Source organism: Anastrepha ludens, chromosome 6, assembly GCF_028408465.1.
Source record: "Anastrepha ludens isolate Willacy chromosome 6, idAnaLude1.1, whole genome shotgun sequence".
In the NCBI taxonomy this organism is placed as follows: domain Eukaryota; kingdom Metazoa; phylum Arthropoda; class Insecta; order Diptera; family Tephritidae; genus Anastrepha; species Anastrepha ludens.
Window position 1 is genome coordinate 54,196,504 of NC_071502.1, and position 14,691 is coordinate 54,211,194.

At 31.3% G+C, this 14,691-nt stretch overlaps 1 protein-coding gene across 5 annotated transcripts in view; it reads left to right on the plus strand.

Annotated features, from left to right (window-relative positions):
• The window catches only part of LOC128867752 (uncharacterized), a 61,961-nt gene extending 47,536 nt beyond the window's left edge, over positions 1–14,425 (plus strand). The window contains exons 8-10 of one of the 5 annotated variants that reach the window (XR_008455014.1): positions 7,751–7,877; positions 11,647–11,821; positions 11,884–14,425. Coding sequence is in view for 2 of the 5 variants with exons in the window: in XM_054109220.1 (XP_053965195.1) it covers positions 7,751–7,877; positions 11,647–11,762 (243 nt within the window). In the remaining 3 variants the exon portion in view is untranslated. Of the gene's footprint in view, positions 1–1,260; positions 1,472–7,750; positions 7,878–11,646 lie in introns of those variants that run through there. The other 4 variants (XR_008455016.1, XR_008455015.1, XM_054109220.1 and 1 more) reach the window with 4 other exon arrangements.
• Positions 14,426–14,691: the final 266 nt, after the last annotated feature.

Here is a 14,691-nt window from a genome sequence, read left to right on the forward strand (position 1 = left end):
CCAAAAATGGAATAATGAAAACTAAAAAAATATGTATTATATATATAAATATAAAAAATTATTATTAAGTAAATTATATTAATAATTTCTAAAATTTCAAAATAACAAATAACAATAACACCCAAAAAATTCCATGAAATAAATCCAATATTTCTCAATGTAAATCAAAATAATACAAAAACTTCGAATTCTGATATAAATAAACTAAATTAAATATTTTTAAAAAAATAAAAACAAAAATAATTTAATAATTTTTAATAAATAATAACAAAATTTAAATTCAATTGTTTCATAAAACTTAATTAAAACATAAAAAATGTAACAATCCAACATTTCTAAACGCAAATGAAAATAATGAAAAAACACTTAAAATTCTAATATCTATTAAAACCTCGAAATTAAATTAATTTAAATGTTTAATGAAATGTTTCAAACAACAACAACAAATTAAAATAAAAATAAACCCAAAAATTATTTTAATTTTATACAACTTTAATATAATAAATAACACAACTTAAATGAATAAATGTGTTATGAAACTTAATTAAATATGAAAAAATTGTAAAATATTTAAAAAATAAACACAATATATCTGAATGCGAATGAAAATAATACAAAAATTTAAATACAAAAAATAAAAATCTTAACGAAAATAATTTTATAATAAAAATATATTTTTTTTTAATTCATAAAACAAATAACTTTACTACTTACATAAAAAAATAACAAATATAACACCAAATATATTTTATTGATATAACAAATATCAAAACAATAAATTAAAAATATTAAACAAATTAAAATTCTTTACGAAATAATAATGGACATTTAAATGGAATAAATCATAAAACTCCAAAAATAATAATATTATTTTTTTTAAATATACTGTAAAAACAAAATTTTTTTATTGTGATAAAAACTATTAAATAAAAAAATAAACCGATAAATAAAAATAAAAACATGTATAAATGCATTTTTATAATGCAAATTCAATAAAAAACAAATTAATTAAAAAAAATGAATGTACGTAAATAAAATAAATACCAAATACTTGAAAATCTTAAAAACCATATTAAACCAAATGAAAACGAAAATAATTTTTCATACATACATTTCCTTGCTACTAAAAATAACACTAAAAAACAAATATATAAACATGATTCGAAACCGCATAAATAAAAATAAAATTCATTGATTGAACAACAAAATATTTGCTAAAAAATGGTAAAAACACCCTTTAATGTATATAAAATAATACAGCGTTTCATGAATTTTCTGGCTCAGTGGACCTATAATTCCGACGGTAATGGTGGTGGCTCTTATCCGCGTAACAGCAAATCCAATTCGAAATTTTATGTCTCCGTTGAGCATTGAGCAGGGAGTTAGAAAAAATAACAATTGAGCAGTGAAAAAAGTAACGACAAAATGGATGGAACAACTACACAAAACAAGAAGAAGAAAAAACGAAAAAGTACGAAATACCAAAAATTAATGAAATATGTAAACAAAAACTACGACCGCTTAATTATAGTACAAAATAATATTTAGTAGGTAAACGCAACGCCGTAAAAATGCACGTAAATTTAGTTTGACAGAAGGGGATGCAAAAAACAATTCCCAAACAAGTAAACAACTTACCATTAGAGTTATTGTAGTTACGAAAAAAAAATAGTGCTAACGAATAATGTACATACATATCTAATAGCAAAGTAAAAAAGTGTAAAATGAAAATGGTTAAAAAAAGTACATAAAGTTTTACAAAAATACTTTCATAAAAAATGCATTTCATAAAATATTAACAGTCATACATCGCCGAAGGCAAAAAGAAGTGCACACATAATTACCATCACAACGCAAAAGCATACGTAATTCGCTGCTATGTACATATGTATGTATATTACGAGTAGACACTTCAATCATCTTCAAAACTCGAATCTCTGACCTATAAAATTATTCTATAGTAAAACTAAAAGCAATCAAATGCACTAAAAATTGTATTTCCCACATGAATACACGTCTATTTTCTAACCAAACCAGTCAGTATTCTCTTGTTACACCACAAACAAAAGACGAAACTGTTTCTGCCCTCACTCAAACACACATACCACATATATGTACTTCCTCTTCCGTTTGCGCTCTTCAATTTCATTATTTCATTCGTATGTTTCTTTTTCCTTGCTTGTGCAAACCGTACAACTTTTTCTCCTCGTTTACGCACGTGTGTGTGTGTGCATCCATCTACCTACGCTTGCTCGTTTCACACATATGTATATGTCTATGTGTGCATGTGTGTTTTCATATAGAACTGTACGAGGTACAAGCGGCTGCAATGAATGCCTGCCAGTCTTTTGTCTCATTGTCAATATCGATCTCGCTCTCGCTCTCGCTTTCTCTCTCTTGCTTCCTCGACATCCCACTGATCGTGATCGTTCATCATATGTACATACATACATGTCGTCATCAACAGTTATTTCGTTATTCATCATAAACAAAGTTAATCAACAACGTAACATGATTTAATCTACGTGTAAAAAATGTATTCAAATGGAGGCAGTCTGTCAGTTAAATATTGCGTAAGTCTTTTTTTTTTTTTGGTTATTTGAAATGAATGAATAAATTTATTTTTAAGTTATTTGTTAACAGTTTTCTTGAAGAAAAAATGAATGTTTGTTCTTTCCGAAACAAATATTGGTTGTTGCAATATGTATTGAAATTTTCTAAATACAAAAATAATCTACAATCGTACATAAATATTGTTACACAAACTTATAAACTAGAAAACTTCTAAGAATGCCGCCTCAAAGTGTTCACATGTTTTGAAGCTTTTAAAAAGCAAGCAATAATACGAAGACCATTGCACTCTAACACTGCCGAAATATTCTGACAGTTTTCTTTCCACAATTGAAAACAAAAAGGCTCACAAGTTAAAAACCCCTCACAATTAACAAATTGAAAGCTCTGAAATTTGATTCTATTTAATTCTAGCAATCACTTCACAAAAGCTTCCCAAATCGACAGAAAATGCGAACTCACACTCGTATATTGTAGAGATTTTGAATATCGGAAGTTCGACAGCAATTTCATAATTAGCGTCAGATTACTGCACGATTTAAGTACAAATATTATAATTTACTTATTAGAGGAAAAAACAACATCGTACATACATACATACACAATTGAATATGCGTACCTGTATACTTATAGTTATTCACGCTTATAATACAAGGTGGCGCAAAATTAATCACCCCATCAGAATTTATACCTTTTGTAATTGGTTTCGTACCTCAATCATATTAAATACCTGTAAACCAGACAGCTGCAGTATAGAAACGGACTAGCGTTGGTGGAGTGTGTAAAAGTCAAAATAAAGATTTCCATCACTCAAAATCATGTTTTTATTTAGTAAAAAAGTTACTCCCAAACAAAATGGATAATTAATTGTGCGCCACTATGCTTCCACGACAGCGCTATACGAACAAATTACCTCAACTAGATATAATTGAGATTGAGTTACCTTGCGAATTACTTACAAACTTCTGTCTACTCCGATTTGTATCTGAAATGCATTATGAAATGAAGGTAAAAAGTAAAAGAAAATAAATTCATAAAAATTTCCCTTGAAAAAGCAATAAGCAAATAAATCCACAATTTTACGTAAGGGAAGCAAAAGGAAATCATTAAGCTTTCGTTGGGCACACGGGTGCGGCAGACTTTTCTGGGCAGATTTTTACGACTTTGGACGTGAATTTAAGACAATTCTGCTATATTTAAAGATTTGATCTTCCAGGTAGCTTCCTAAAACTTAATTTTTATCGATTTATGCGTATAACATTTAAAAAAAGATCCTCAAACAGGATGAAAAAAGCCAGACCCGAGCGCCCAACCGAAAGTCTTAAAAAAGGTATCCAACGGAGGATTAAAACAAATTTGTATGGCAAAGTGCATTTCGAAATTGTTGGAGTAGTCTAAATTGTTTTCGCAGGAATTGTTGAAAAGGCAAATGCAGCTCTTGAGGCAACAGCATCTTCTGCATAGGATGAAATTAGATGATTAGGTAAAGTACCAGACTGGCACTCTCCAAGTAGCACTAAAGCCAAGTTTTGATACCATTATGAGACCTCTAACGGTTAGATATCTATAGCATACCATTGGCAGCGAAATTGTAATTAAAAAGTACCAACACAATAACAAGGCAACTGTCACATAAAGTTACAAATGTGTCGTGTAAACAGGGTAATTCGCAATTTTAATTAAGAGAGAGAGAGCAACGCGCCTCTGGCAACAAACTATAACTTAGTGGCATTAGATGCATGTCTGAAATTTTAAAAGTTTTGTAAAAGTTCCAAAGCTCACAAATTAATTTTGAGATGTGATTAATCTCATTAATATCCCATGAGTGTGGGGATTTACTATTTCATAAATTATTAATTTAATAAAAGTGCACTGAACGCTTCCTTTTCTAATGTATTTTTTTCCTTTTTCTTTTTTTGATATTTTCTTCCATATAAAAATAAAAACTTGAGCATTCGTTATGTTCAGAAAATGTGTAAGTGTATGTATTAGATTATGTATACGGACGGATTCATCCGTCGAGACGACTTTTCTCTTCCTCTGCTACCACCAGCTGGTACCGCATCGAATACTTTCAGAGCCGGAGCTTTTGTATCCATTCGGACGACATGACCCAGCCAACGTAGCCGCTGGATCTTTATTCGCTGGGCTATGTCTATGTCGTCGTAAAGCTCATACAGCTCATCATTCAATCGCCTGCGATATTCGCCGTCACCAACGTGCAAAGGTCCAAAAATCTTCCGCAGAATCTTTCTCTCAAACACTCCAAGCGTCGCTTCATTGGATGTTGTCATCGTCCACGCTTCTACGCCATACGTTAGGACGGGCATGATGAGAGTCTTGTAGAGGTTTAGTTTTCTTCGTCGAGAGAGGACTTTACTACTCATTTGCCCACTTAGTCCAAAGTAGCACTTGTTGGCAAGTTTTCTATTAAATTTTCTCCTTTTGTAGCCATAATTTAGTATCTACGTGGTTTACTTACCGTTTCCCGTTCATATCGAAGTATTGACTTGATAGTTGACTGACTTGGCTCTAACTGCATAACCGTTGGGAGCAATACAAATACTAACTAAACCTCGTGTCAATATCAGCTCTCTATAAATTCCATATGCTGTCAGAGCATTGGCTGTGTTCGTAAATGCAACATGACTTGCAGCATAAGCATCAGTGGCAATACTGCAAGCTTGACATTTGATACTTCTTATACAATTTTTGACAATTTTGCAAATACGTTTGTTTGCATTTTTGAACGCGTATAATACTAAAATGGAAATTTTGCTGAATCTAACACTAGACGAAATTTGTGAGCAAAGATAAGATAGATTTTCTTTAAATTTAAGAAAAAGAAGGCTATTGAAGTCAAAGAGAAAAATGTTTAGTACAAATGATTGTCTTTAAAAAGAAGAATACCTAAAAACAAATCGTTTATTAAAACAATAAAGTCGTTTCCCGAGGACCTTTTCTATTCCCATTTCCGAATGAATTGGGCCACTTTTAAAGTAAGATTTTATAAGTTTTATGAAAATTAATAATTTATAGTTTCACTTTAACAATTTGCTGTTGACGGAGTCATTGAGTGCCTTGTACCATAAACTTCGTCGAAGTCCTCAAAATACCTTCAGGATGTTGCTTCTCTACCGGAAGAATTATTTCTTTTCTTAATGCCCTTGTACGTTACCAAGAGTTTTAAGCATTTTCTCTGCGCTGTGGTGCTGTCCAGTCTTATATTGGGATTTACATTTTTAACTTCGGTCACAACTTTCTTCCACAATACATTTTTTTTCCTTCTACCCGATTTAAACTCGTCCTCTATATTCAACCGTACTCTCAGCAATAACTGTGTGTCCGCATTACTGAGATTTTCACTAAAAATTTAAAAATAATAATTTATACAATTATTATTAACATAATTTAACTAAATTTCAATACAAAAATTAAAATAAAACAGTTTTGCTTACTTTTCATCAGACATCGTAGTTAAATGCAGTAAACAATTTTTTGATAGAAATTATGAGTGACAACTGATAGAATTGTTGTCTTTTTGAACGCTTGATTATTGCAGTGCTGCAATATTGGCATTTCTGAACGTTCTGTTTGTTATGCAATTGTAGTTTGCGCGTCATGGTGCATTTACGAATACAGCCATTTACTTCTGTTTTTGCTTCCCGATTAGTATAGCCAGAGGCGGTGGTGTATAATCAACATTTATCAGCTATAAACAAACAATGTTTTTTAAGAATACAGTATTTCTATTAATATACTAAAAAGGTAAAAGGTACATAAGTTTCAATACCGTGTGTAAAATAAAAAAAAACTTATTTTCACATGCGTCTGTAGAACTTATTTAATATTCATAGTTCAAAAATTGTATATTGTAGTGCAAAAACCAAAGCTTATCGTCATTTTCACCAGTGCATGTAATTCGTATTCTTTTTGTGTCAGTTGTAGGGATGATGAGGTGAAATCATCTCAGCACCTTCTCTTTAGCTGCCCTGCGTTGGAACGTTATCCAAAACGTTGAAAATGCTTATTCCATTCTTTCATACTTATTTTATGATTGCAGAGCTTAAATTCGAAAAATAGAAAACTTCAGTATTGATTTAACGCGAAAAGTATCCGCAGCAAAATAATTTTCTTGCAATCAGTTTTGAGCTGCATATATGTAATTGTGTATTTATGTATGTATGTATGTTTCAAGTATTATATCCAAAATTAGTTACTTCTTAAACAAGAAGAGCCACTGCACCAAAAGCAAACTAGTGAAATTAAAATATATTATAACTTATCCACTCACAATTCACCTGCCCACCAACTAACTACAATGAAATTTTAAACAAATGCACATCCACACAGCCATGCACAAATATCGAACTCACGCATACAAACATATATACTTACATGCAAATATAAACGCCATTCCGTGAGTGCATACATTTTGCTTATAGATTTCGTTTGACATTTTTAATCACTAATTTTAATTAAATTTTACTGATTTTCTGTTCAAGTTTTTTGACAAGTAAATGAAATTTTGTGAAATAAAAAAATAATAAAAAATTTAATAAAAATTGCGTGTCTATGCTATAGGAAAATATGCTTATAATATCCGTTATAAATTATAAATGCTTCATTATGCGCCTATAAACATTTATATGTATTGCTTAATTACTGTATACTTGTACATACATATCGATATATATGTATGCCTAAGGGGCGATTGTTGCTCTTTTTTGTCTAGTTCTGCATACGTGTTTGTCTTGAGACACATCGCATCATTCACATAATTAACGCCTCGCATTGAGACTTTTTTATTTACTTAGTTCACATAGTACTTTTACATATACGAGCATAAACATATTGCAGAAACGCTTTTTGTTAATGACACAAATGCATACATATTATTGAGTTTTGTATAAAAAACACCCTTTCACTGCCGTAACTATTCATTAAAAATAATATGGATAATAAAATGTTTTTCAAAATCGAATTATCTGAAAGAATGCGGTTAGCCCAAGGGTTCAAAAAATTAGCTCGCTAAATTTCACTGAGAAAAAAAGCAAATAATGCAGCGTTGCTTAAATAGTTTAGTGTATAAGTAAATATTAATTATATATAAATATGTTTATGATGATTTGCAGTAGAACTTGAAAAGTTTGTTAAATAGTAAATACTGTTATTTTAGGGCAGTAAATTTGTTGCCCTTGCCGATTATGCGGCGATGGGACATTCGGAAGTATCGATGCGTGAAAGTGATACAGTTGAATTGTTGAAGGTGGGCTGTGCTGGCTGGTGGTTTGTGCGAGTTTTAGGTAATTCAATTGCTTTTCTATTAGTATTTATGTATATATGTATATTTGAATGCATGCTTATATATTTCCAAAGCACATACAAACTTGTATAATAATATTGCAATAATTATAAGGCTTTTTCGAGAAATTTCTGAAAAGTTTAGAAATGTACAGTAGAAGCATTCCTGTTCTTTAGTATTTTGCTGCACTAACGTACTTATAATTCGCATTTCACTTGCCCATACATATGTAATTACATATATGTATTTACGAGTACATACATATTAGATTGTATTGGCATATAGTGGCAGTCTATTATCTCCGTATCTAATGATATGCTCCCACGGCACGTTATTCGCCCTCTCATTCGTAACTCACTTCCCAATTATCCGTCAAATTACACATGGGGAAAAGATTTTTACAGATGTGGCGAATATCAGACCGTTGAAACCAGAACTGGCTCTCAGCGAATTTAACAGAATCAGCTGATGAGCTGACGTAGTAGGAGCAAGGTGGATTTATTAAGGTGACAGCATTCACCCAGCTGAATTTTTCACCGTAGGTATGGCTTACGTCAAAATGATATGCTTTGTTTGTATATATTGGTATGTTTACATTCGTATGTTTACATTTGCTTGCTGATTTTGACGTGATGGTTGGACCAAACGCAACAACAAATACATGTAGGGTTTTACTTATATGTGTTTGCTGTCACCTGTAATAAATTCGCCTTGAGTAGGAGTTATGAATCGGTTTGTTTCCTAAAAAAATGAGATTGTGTTAGTGATATGTGATAAAAATCAACACAACCTCCCTTTCATGTTGCTTCGTTGCCGTCTGGGCAACCTCTGATTGCACTAGTATGTGACTTCGTGTAAAATGAGCGGGCAGAATTCGACTGCCAAATCCCCGATGATGTGGCAGCCGAAGTTACTCCATATCATTTTCACCATATCTGATGTCAAACCTAGTAATCTATCATCCTTGGTAATTCGCCATACAAAATTTTGAAAGCGAATTACATTGCTATTTACGGACAAATCGTTGTATTCAATGATTATTATCGAAAATCTATCAAAATTCACTTCTAAACCCAAACCCTGAAAAAAACATTAAGTATTACTCGAAACATTTTTCAGTTGCAAATTATTCGCAACAATGCGTTCACATGAAATCTCAAATATACCTATGTATTTCGCATCAATGTTGTCAGATCAAAATGTCAGCTGTAGGGTTTTCCAAACAGAGGAGTTATTTTGATATTCAAAGAAAAATGCTCGGATCTTTATTTCATTATAAAGAGGAAGGTATGCCGTTAATAGTGGAAAATAACATTAATCGAATGGCCACCACGGCCACGGTTTCAGGACAATATCCTTTTCATGAAATTTTCCATAACCGAATTGCAAAGTGGCTGCCCTATGTCCTCGATAGCCTCACGAATTCCATCTTTGAAGTCTTTAATCGACCCTGCGCTGTTGACGTAGATCTTCTCTTTCACGTGGCCCCAAAGAAAAAGTCACGAGGTGCTAATAAACAAGATCTCAGTGGTCAATTGGAATCACCTCTTCGAGAGTTAACACGGTCCGGAAACTTGTCCCGTACAAAATCAATGGTTTCGTTGCTTGTGTTGCACGTAGTGCCATCTTGTTGAAAATAAACATTTTCCGGATCACTACCATCCAATTCCGGCCACAAAAAATCGTTAATCATCTCTTGATAGCGCAATCCATTCACCAATAACACCTGTTACTAATATATTGTATATCAACAATCTTAGCTATACATGTTTCGCAACAATGTTTGCAGAACAAAGTCTCAGATACAACAATGTTGCAATAGGCAAATATCAAAAACAAATGCTGCGAGAATGTATTGCCGATAGCTTTTGCTGTTAGAGTGCCTTGGTTCTGTAATATGCTAGTTTATAATTATATTTCATGTAAATAAATAAAAAATGCTGCGTGTGTCGCCAAACGAATCTCAAGTGACTGGAGAATTGCGCGACGGAAACTTCAGATTCAAATGTTGCGCGTTACGCGGTAATGTTTGCAGTCGAAACAGCATTACTGTCAAACCTAAATCTCGAATACAAATGTTGACAGACCAAATTGTTAAGGCTAGTACTACCTTCACGTCCGTGAAATTTCGTCAACAACATGCATTTGTGTTGCCATGAAATGTTGCCAGCAACATTGAATATTAAATGAGAAGACACGTCTAAATTTGACCATCGCCCCAAAAGCAATTGCAAAGCCTCTTTTTTACGCCAAGACTTAGCAAGAGCCGAATAGATGAAGCAACTGCTTCAAATGAACATATGTCGGCAAAGCGAGTATAGAAAATTGCCTTAAATTGCATGTGCTGTTAAGGCAATGCGGCTTAATGAGCTGTAGCCATGCTCGCTAGTGACCAATCTTACTCGATAACTTTGTTGTTGCTTTCGCATGCAAACTTTTCGTCCAGTTAATCGAGCATAGAGATAGCGAACGGGGAAATGGCGAATAGAAGAGGCCTTTACACTCTTGGCGGAGACGTTTCGCTTAAAAATGTCATGTCTTCGGAGTAGGAATTCATGCACTTCAATCGCAAACAAACTGTCAGTTTTCGCTCAATTTTATCTAATATATGAAGTGCGACGTGAACTGATTATACTTTGCCGTGAGATACATACGAAATTTCACGCATATTTCACGGCAATGCAATTTGTATGGATTTTGACAGTCATTTCACGTGGAACGCGCGCTTAGTACTATGCTTTAGATAGAAATATTGCTCAACAGTATCACCATATTCGATAGCGAGTAATAAATTAAACAAAAAATTCTCTTGAATCAAACTTTACAAATGATTTGTCAGCACTTCATTAGTTTTATTTTGACAAACTGCTATGTAATTCCAATGCTTTTCAAGGCATCCTGTCAGAAAGTATGCAAAATATAACAAAAAATATCCCTTCATATACTTAACAGCAGTGGCCTAAGCATGGCGCTAGTGTTTTAAGCGACTAAAAACAAAATATCGCTTCAAAATCGATGAACTGTTGTTGCTTCATACAAATTTTTGGCACCGTAAGCAGAGAAGTGGTGAATCAAAAGCAGCTTATTTTTAATAGAAATGCTTCGCAGCAATGTTTCCAGACCTGAATGTAGCCCAACAATGATGCCCAACATTATTTAAACTCGAATGGTTTTCAACAAACAGTAATGCTGTTTGTTAAGTTATGAGGTATCAAACTGATATTGTATATACTTTGCGGAATGGCTGCCAAACGATCATCTGGAAATTTTTAAATAAATAAATTTTTTTTTTAATTTTGAACGGACTTACATAATTATTTATCTTAAAAAAATGTGCGAAGTATTTCAATGAAAGAAGTTTAAACTCAAACTAAAACTAAATTTAGTAAATTAGTAAAAAATTATTTCAAATAAAGTTTTAGATTAAAGCGGATTAAAAATAAGATTTTCATTGAAAACCATTTCTATTTTGCTTTAAATATTTTTTGGAGCTGTACTATGAAACTCGTGAAAACTATTATATTATATTAAGAATAAAGTGCAAATATAAATAGTTGTAAATACACAAAGAGTAGTTTGGAACTGTATAACATGCATGCCGAATATAAAAATAAATTTATTGTATCTTGATTTTAGATGAATACCACTTAATTTCTAATAGTTAATTACTTTTAAAATTTATTTATTATTAATAAATATTCATTAAAATATAGTAATACTAATTGTTTCTCACATGCCTTTACTTTCATCTAACTTTTCCAAATACACAGAAGCCAATGCAGAGGGTTGGACACCAGCGGCATATTTGGAACCGCTCAATAGAAAATCTTCTCGAAGTTCGAGCCGCAATCAGGAGCGAATAAATTTGAGCAAATATACAGAGTAAGCGCGAGAACAATCGAGTGATGCAGCGAAGAAGTAAGAGGCGAAGGTGGAGAGAAGCAAGTGGGCCTTTTGTAAATTCACAGAATCTTAAATTGTCACCATCAATCAATATTTATATGTAGATATTTGCGCATAAAGAGCAGTGAAGTGATGAAACCGAAGTGAATAAAAAATAAGAACCAAAAATTGAGTAAAAACGTCAGCAGTAATTGTGTCGCAAAAGATGTACATAAATGCCGGTTGCAAATACAGCGCATCACATCAAAAATGCCACAGAAGATGTGAATAATACGCGTCCGCTGATGTATGTCTGTAGTTCTATGGCATCGCATTGACTCTTTGTGGCGAAGTCGTTTATCAAACTGTGTTATGTCATAAAAACTTTAAAAATATTTACTATTAAAGCTCATACATGCATACATACATATTAGTATGATATTTAACATTTATTAAATGAACCCCGTACAGGAATTCGATTGATATTAAAAATAAAGAAAGAAAATATGGAATCCACTTTACATACAAATTTCACTATTGAAAAATTTTTTGAGACTAGCAACTATTGCATACATACATACATACCTACGTGCATACACACATACATATATTTAAAACTGTAAAAGTAAAAAATGGAAATATATACATACAAATGTGAAATATCTAGAAAAAAATGCAAATGCCTATAAAAATTTATATTCCAACAATATTAAGCTTAATTGCACCAATAAAGAAAATATGAGAAAATTTAGCACTGACAAACCTAAAATCTTAAGAGTCAGCTTGGCAGTGCTAATTTAACTGTGTTGAATTTCTAAGCGCCTAAGACCTGACCCTGCAAAAATGGGCATTTACGTTTTGCTGGAAAGGAAGGTTAAACTTACGCTGCAAATTGGCCCTAACTATATATATTTCATTAACACCAATTGCCTTTTTTTAATTTTTTAATTTTCGATAGCTATTTGTAAAAAAAACTTGCTACTGAACAACAGAATGATATAAATTTTATAATAAATGCGTATATCAATAGGTATCATATATACGTATAAAGTGGCACAAAATTAATCATCAAATTTTTTTTCTAAATCTCTTCTACTAAAACTAAAAAAATGTATTATTGAGCCATGGAAATTTTTAATTTGACCTTTATGCGCTCCATTGCTTACCACAGCTGTCTAATTCATAATTCGTCCCCTTTCTGTGTTAACCTCGTATCTACAAAATCATAATTTTCAGTAAATCGATAAAAATGTTTAGAGTTACTTATCTTCTATGAAAAGTTATAATTTATTTGATACGATACTTATAGTTGATACGAGGTTTTTGAATTCGAACATGTAGATACGAGAAAAATCTAAACGTTCTGAAAAAAATTCTATAATCATTATGAACATTGTAGGTTTCGTTTTACGTAACAGGAGTACTAAGGAGTGTTTTTCACTAAAAATCTCAATTTCGAAAAAAATTAAGTTACGAGGGACACAACACAGAAAGGGGATGAATTGTCAAATATGATTGAGGTACGACACCAGTTGCAAGAATTATAAATCTTCCGATAGGGTGATTAATTTTACACCACCTTGTAATTTGTATGCTATGTTTTGATTTATTGTATGCACTGAATCCACATAATTCTCACGAGTTCTCTATATATGTAAATACATACATGTGTATGTGCTTGAGTATATAAATATGTATATGGATATAAGCCGAAGTAGGCGCAGAAATTCATTGTTAGTTCGTGTGGAGCTTTATTACTGTCCTATATTTTTTTTAAGATTATATCACTAAAATAATCAAATTTGAATAAAAGGAAAACTAAAAATAAAATATGCCAAAATATTTATAAAACAATAATAGCAACAAATTATGGCAAATAACGTGCTTGATTTGCTTTGTTTTTTTATTTTTTTGAAAACTCAAGAAATTTTGCATTAAAGGATTTACCACAAACAAGTAGTTACTTAATTCAAAGTTACACTAAACAAAAATATTTTAATAACTTCATTGCAGTGGAGATATTTATACTCACGAATTAATTTGATTTCAGCACTAAAATAATAAACAAAAAAATATTGAATTGTAATTAAAATTATATTTATCAAAGTATATTAATGGGTTAATATTTTTGTACAATAGTAAAAAAAAATTATATACTAAAAAAAATTAAATCAATTATCATTTGTAAATAATGCTACATCTATATAAATTTATATATTCTTAGGCATATTAGCTTAAAATTATGTACTTATAATTGGCACACAAAAGCAATATCCATCATACATAGCTACATACATATGCATATAAATGTGATTACATACATACCTACACATGCATATTGTATTTATTAAGTTGATAATTTATTTATTTATAAGTAGTAAATAAATAAACGAAAATTAGTGCTGGTATAAATATTTATGAAGTGAAAAAAAGTCGAAAATGTGGGCGTAAGTGTGTACGAATAATGCATATGTACATGCATACACACACACACAATTTCTTGTACAATATTATTTCGAGGAAAATTATCGAATTAAGTATGCAAAATACCTGCTTAAATATAAATATTTCTAGAGATATTATTATCGATTAAATACATACAAAATATCAAAATCAAAAAGCGTCTAAAATAATAAAATAAAATGTTCGAAGAGAAATCTAACGAAGCGTGTGTTTTATTGAAAGCAAACAAGAATAACAACAATTTTGTAAGTGTAAATTATTTAAATTCAGGTCATGTCAATGCCAATCCCAATGCAATATCAAATTAGAGGCCAGTCTAAGATGAAGATCAAACTAAGAAAAAAATGGGCTCAAGTCAAATATAAAACAAGCCGATATTGAACTCTCAAGTACAAATTAAGTCTAAATCAAATCATGGTCATATGGAAGTTAAAGCTATATTCAGTAAATAAACAACCTTAAAATACGTG